The sequence below is a fragment of the Mixophyes fleayi genome, chromosome 5 (assembly GCF_038048845.1).
Source record: "Mixophyes fleayi isolate aMixFle1 chromosome 5, aMixFle1.hap1, whole genome shotgun sequence".
Lineage (NCBI taxonomy): Eukaryota > Metazoa > Chordata > Amphibia > Anura > Limnodynastidae > Mixophyes > Mixophyes fleayi.
This window is the reverse complement of record NC_134406.1, coordinates 139,246,045-139,252,044: the sequence shown is the minus strand read 5'-3', so window position 1 is coordinate 139,252,044 and position 6,000 is coordinate 139,246,045. Positions and strand designations below refer to the sequence as shown.

At 40.0% G+C, this 6,000-nt stretch overlaps 1 protein-coding gene across 2 annotated transcripts in view; it reads left to right on the top strand.

The window, feature by feature from the left end:
• The first annotated feature begins 3,292 nt into the window (after positions 1-3,292).
• The window catches only part of NFX1 (nuclear transcription factor, X-box binding 1), a 95,260-nt gene continuing 92,552 nt past the window's right edge, over positions 3,293-6,000 (top strand). For both annotated transcript variants that reach the window (XM_075212883.1, XM_075212882.1), the window contains exon 1: positions 3,293-3,467. In XM_075212883.1, coding sequence (XP_075068984.1) covers positions 3,446-3,467 — 22 coding nt within the window. In that variant the 5' untranslated portion in view covers positions 3,293-3,445. The remainder of the gene's footprint in view (positions 3,468-6,000) is intronic.

Sequence of the window (6,000 nt, the reverse complement as noted above, 5' to 3'; positions counted from 1 at the left end):
AATACACTCAGATTGTGTTTTTATATTTGTAAACAAACCCTTTGCACCTCCCACATTTGCCTTTGTGTAACACTTGCTTATCTTTAATTAAGCAGATCTTAAGAAGCTAATCCTAAAACGGACTAATTGCTTAAAATCCATTGCATCTTATTTTCCATTGCGTAAAGGACTGAACGTGGGCGTGTCTTTGAACTTTCTGATCCTTGTTGAATTGCGACTTTCTTATCTACCTGTTTGTTCTTAAAATACTCATCGCAACTTCTGCACAAGATAAGACCAGTAATGAATCAGGCCCTAAGTGAATAATAACTGACTCTTGGGTTAAATAAATTGGACAAATAAGGCATTTGGAATACAATAATCCAATGAACTTTCCTGGCCTGTTTTACGGACTTGCAGTAGATTTAACAAAATTTTAATACTTAACAAGCACAACTTTTTCATTCTTTTTAACCTTCTCTTTAAATTACTATTTCGCCTTCAAAAATACAATTAAAAACATAGGTGGGATCTGTTGTACTTCCATATTTTTTTTTAGAATGAATAAAAGAAAGATTTAATATTTTAATTTTGTCTATATCAGGTTGATTGTAGTGACTAAACAAAATACATTTCTGATATTTTAGTCTGTAATTAGCCTTGCTCTAATACTGAAACCCCTCTAATAACCAAACAGAACAGTAAAATAATTTGAAATAATGAGATATAAAGGTTATTGGTAATAGAGGTTGATCCATGTGTAGATAAATCTACTACCTACATTTAACAGAGTCTCCTGTATATCTGGATCTAGAGAGACTCATAACAAGTCTGCATCAAATGTGCACTGGTGGCATAGTTAAAAAAATACATGGTAAAAAAAAATGACAATAGGGTCTGTATGTGACTGACAATGCAGTGTGCATAGCCACATGTTCAGCATTCACTGTTCACAATTTATGCCAAGGGTCCCATTGTTTTTTCTAAAACCAGACCTGCCCATGCATTGGAGTAGCCATGAGTCATTTTTATTTTAGCAGAAAAAAATATGCCTGCATAAGGTGAAAAGCTGAAGTTGGGGTGCAGGATAATGAATAATTTTAGTTTCATTTGGTTACAGTTGAAGGCAAGGGGTAAGCAGTTTTCCTTCTTGCCGCAGGTGCCAAAATTCTAAGTTACATCTCATTGACCACAGGTTCAAACATATATTGATTGTTCTCTAAACAATGCAATGCCATTGATGACAAACTCATAATCAGAAGATCTGGAGAAATCCCAGCTATGACAATCAATAAGGGCAATTTACAAATCTCAAAGTCTTGTGAACCTGCAAGGCTTGTAGATATATTCCAGTGTGCTTAGTTGTCCTAAAAACACATTTCATGGAGCACGCAAATTATACGGTCAATGTAAAAGGATTCTGCAGCTCCATATGTGGTTTGGCAGATAAACCTGAAAAAGGATGGGAATAGTGAAAACATCTCATCAAACCCCAACCTACTACCACTTTTGATTACCACCTTTATTCAATTAACCTTTTCAATTTCTTTTCTAAAATACTGCTCAATTTAGTTTAATTGATGACTAAACAGGTACTGGAACATCGTTACTGTCTTCATTACATGTGGCATTTTATTTGCTTGAAGATTTTTACTACAAAGGTTAAACTGAATCACTAAATGTGCTTTCATGTGCAACTGGTAAGTGCAAAGTGCACCCCATTATAATTACTGGCACAAGAACTTATCTCTGGCAGAAAAAAAAAAGTGTCACTCATTGCAAAGTATTGCCCTTGTAAATGCACCTTTTTCTTTCCCTTTGCCCGATTTAAATATTCCTGTCCCTCAAATGAAAAATAGAGCAAAAGTAGGCAACTTAGTGTTAGCAAGGAAATCTCTTGATCTACTCATTGGCCAATGCAAGCTTTTGCACCCTTAAGCTAGGTGCACACTACAGAATTTTCCACCAACTTTTTATGCCGATCGATTTTACATGCGATCGATGTTCCGATCGCTTGGTCCATGGACTGCATACACACTAGCCTTGTTTAGGACGATAAAGGGAAGAGCGGACGTCCCTTTAGCGACTTTTTACAGCCATGTTGTCGTGAGCAATGACTGTAATTTTGTACTCACTGTTGTGGATCGGGCGGAAGTTTATACACACTACACAACTGATACGAGATTGGAACTAAAATATTAAACGGTACAACCAACCAAATGAGGCGACAATCATCCATTTGGGCAGACTTTCGACCATCGTGTCACTGCACACAATGACCCGACTTTTGAAAGAGCGGTCGTATGTCGGCTGATTTAGCCGATTATTGGATGAAAACTGTGTATTGTGTACCTAGCTTAACAAACACCGTCACAGGGTCCTAGACCCACAGATTAATGACCTTCACCAGGTCTAAGCGCAAACGTAGGTGCGTGACATTTTTTAAGTTCTGTGCTTAGTAAGATAGCGTTAATCATACTTGCCAACTTTTCCTCGTTGGATTCAGGGAGATCGCTGGGGAGGTGGGTGCTTGACGAATCACATAATTTTGCCCCCGCCCCCTAAACGGTTGTCACAATTTTGACCAATTACAGCAAGGGGAGGGGCTAAGATGATACAATATTTGTCATTAAGCCCCGCCCCCATCATTTATCTATTGCCGGGGTGAGAACCAGGAGGTCGCCCTGCTTTCCTGGGAGGTCTCCCAGAAATGCAGGAGTCTCCTGGACATTCCGGGAGAGTAGGCAACTATGCATTAAAGAAAAGCAGCTAATAAATCTCTAGAGACTGAAGTGTCTTTTGCATTTCTGTCTCCATTATTGAAGTTATGTTGTCTTACCTGTCAGTCTTTGGTTAAATCTTGGTCTCCGTAAAAATGGCCACCTCCATAGTCATCAATACATGGACATAGGACACAATTTCTGAACAGTCATCATGCCACAGATGGCAAAGCCAACCACATCTTGTACTGGCTCAGCATCAGGGAGAATGCCAGACTTTTAAGGGAGTGAGGGAGATCACCCCTATTTCAGGGAGTCTCCCTGACATTCAGGGAGAGTTGGCAAGTATGGCGTTAATGCCTGTAAAAACTTAGCTGCAGTAGCAAACATTATATAAATACACGCAAATTCTAGTGGAAAAATGAACTCTAGATAGATTCTATAGGCCTATATGAGATATAGCAACCATTTCACATGTCAATATACAATAAATAATTCCTTCCTGACGTTCGCCATTGACAAAATAAAGCTAATTGAAAAAAAACACCAGGAAGAGGGGGGGGGGTTTCCGCGCATGCGTGTCGAGCTGGAATGAAGGGTACCGTGACTAGCAATAGGTGACGTCAGCAGCAGGCAGGAACACGGTGGTAGTTTAGTATCAGTAAAGCTGTGCTTAGGCTCCCCGGATCTTCCCAGGGGGGGACACAGCATCTCGTGATCTGCCTATCCTCAGGGCCGTTGTTGGAATGGCGGAGGCGCAGCCATCAGGTAGGTGTAGAGTGGTGGTGCTGCATATCCATGTGAAATGTTGCTTGTTAATTAGGGATCTTGGGAACAGTGGTTCACAGTGTGCAGTTAATGCCATCTACTTCTGGTCAAACCAGTGCTGGGTGTATTATTTGGAGTATTATTGTACGCTCTTAATAGCCTGATTTTGTTCACATTCATCTGCTCAGAGAGCAGCAGTATCTAGTATCACAGCCACAATGCATGTCAGTGTCGTGTCAGCAGATTCTGCGTTTGCTATAGCATCATGACCATGCAGATTGTTTCTCCATAAGACTCCATAGTTTGTGGCATATTGTGAACATTGTTACAGTTTGCTGAAATGTTAGTGGCAATAATGTCAGACAGCTTGTGTTGATTATTGTAAACAAAAAAGTTATACAGCAGTTACTCATGGCAATGAACGTAGCTAAAGTCCATGCTTAGCTTGTCTGAGTCATATGTAAGTGCCAAGGCATGCATGGGAAGATAATCGTTTAAGAGAACATTATGCTTGTTAAAATGCTTGTAACTATCTCAAGGATTAGCTCCTTTTATAAACCGTTTAAATGTATATATGCCTGTACATATTAATAAGACAAAAGAAAAATCATTTATAAGTTTAGATATGTGTTTTCTCATTGTCTCATAACATTACTGTGAAGGGCTTCTCTGAATTATTATTTTCTTTTTATTATCATTAAGGCTAGGATAATACTATAAACTGTGCAGTATATTGAGACTATTATAGCCTTTTTGTATAGAGGAGAGCATAACCAATTAATTGTTTTCAGAAATGAATCATCTTCTACATGGGATAATGGTGTTACTCACCAAGTGTAAGCAAACTACATATACATCCATACACCTGTCATTAAAAATAATTGCTGCTTAGATTTGATATTAATCTTAACCTAGCCAAAAAAGTCACCATTCCAGTTGATGAAATTATAGTCTAGACCAGAGGTGCTCAAACCCAGAGAGCTATTAACAGGTCATGTTTTCAGCATTTTCCTCTATAGAAACAGGTGGTATAATTACTGACCCAGAAAAATAGATAAAAAAAAAAAAAAAGAATCAAGTCACTTAGCATGATTATAGAAGTCATAAAAACATGAACTGTTTGCTCTTGCGGACTGAGTTTGAGCACCTCTGGTCAAGACCCTACGTTTTAAACCTGTTATACATGTACTTCAAGAGTTGGCTAAAGCCACACTACAGGTATTTTATCCAAATATTGTGTTGATCACACATTTGATAAAATATTGCATCAGTGTGTGCTCCCATGATCGTGTTTTATTGTACCAAAGTGCATGGTATTGTTTGGTTTGACTGTTAAAAACTTCCTAAGAATCATGATCAATGATGGAGCAATGTCAGACAAACGTGGAAGTGTGTACATAATCACGACCAACAGTGTAGTCATATAAAGTGTGAAGAGTCAGTATTTTCAGCAGATGGTTATAGATCTGAATGTAAACTGTAGGTGTATTCACACAAATCTACATGCTCCTCAGGACTTTCAGTCATTTGCAGTAATCCTCTGTAGTGTGTACCCAAATTAGGATTCACTAGGTACTTTAGTTTGTTAAATATAACTCTTAATAATGTTACATATATTGAGTAAATAATTAAACAAAGCAAATGAGAATATATTTAAATGTGTAAGGAGTGGCTTAGTATATAAATTTATTGACATTCTGTGGTACTATGAGTAAATTTACAAACATAAGGGGGTACTTTAGTATAAATTTATGGGTAAAACATTTACCATAACCTGGATTACTTGTGTGTATATATATAATCAACACTTATTAACATAGCGCCAGCAAATTCCATATGTGTGTGTGTGTGTGTATATATATATATATATATATATATATATATATATACCCTCGATACCCTCCTTTCTCCCCTTTCCTCCCAGGCCTGCCCCAACCAGGCGGTCTCCCTCTACAATCACACCCTCACCTCTGCTCTGGACGCGGTCGCCCCTGCCCACTCCGTCCACCCCCGCTGCTCCAAACCCCAACCCTGGCACTCCAAATTTACCCGCTTCCTCCAAAAATGCTCCCGTTCCTCCGAACGTCACTGGAGAAAATCCCGCTCCCTGGCTGACTTCCTCCACTTTAAATTCATCCTTTCATCCTACAGCTCTGCCCTCTCACTCGCTAAACAATCTTTCTTTAAATCCCTCATCTCTTCCCAGTCCTCTAACCCCCGCCGCCTCTTTGCCACCTTCAGCACTCTCCTGGCCCCCTCCCCTCCCCCCACCCCCTCCTCCCTGACTGCCTCTGATTTCGCCTCCTTCTTCTCCTCTAAAATCGAGGCCATCCGACTTGAAATCTCCTCCTCCACTCTCTCTTCCACCCCTCCCACTCTTCTGTCCTCCCCCCCCAACCACCTTCCCCTCCACTCCTTCCGTCCCACCACCGGCGAGGAAGTCCACTCTCTCATTTTATCCTCCCCCCCCACTACCTGCCCCCTGGATCCCATCCCCTCCCACCTTCTTCGCTCCCTTTCCCCCACCACCTGC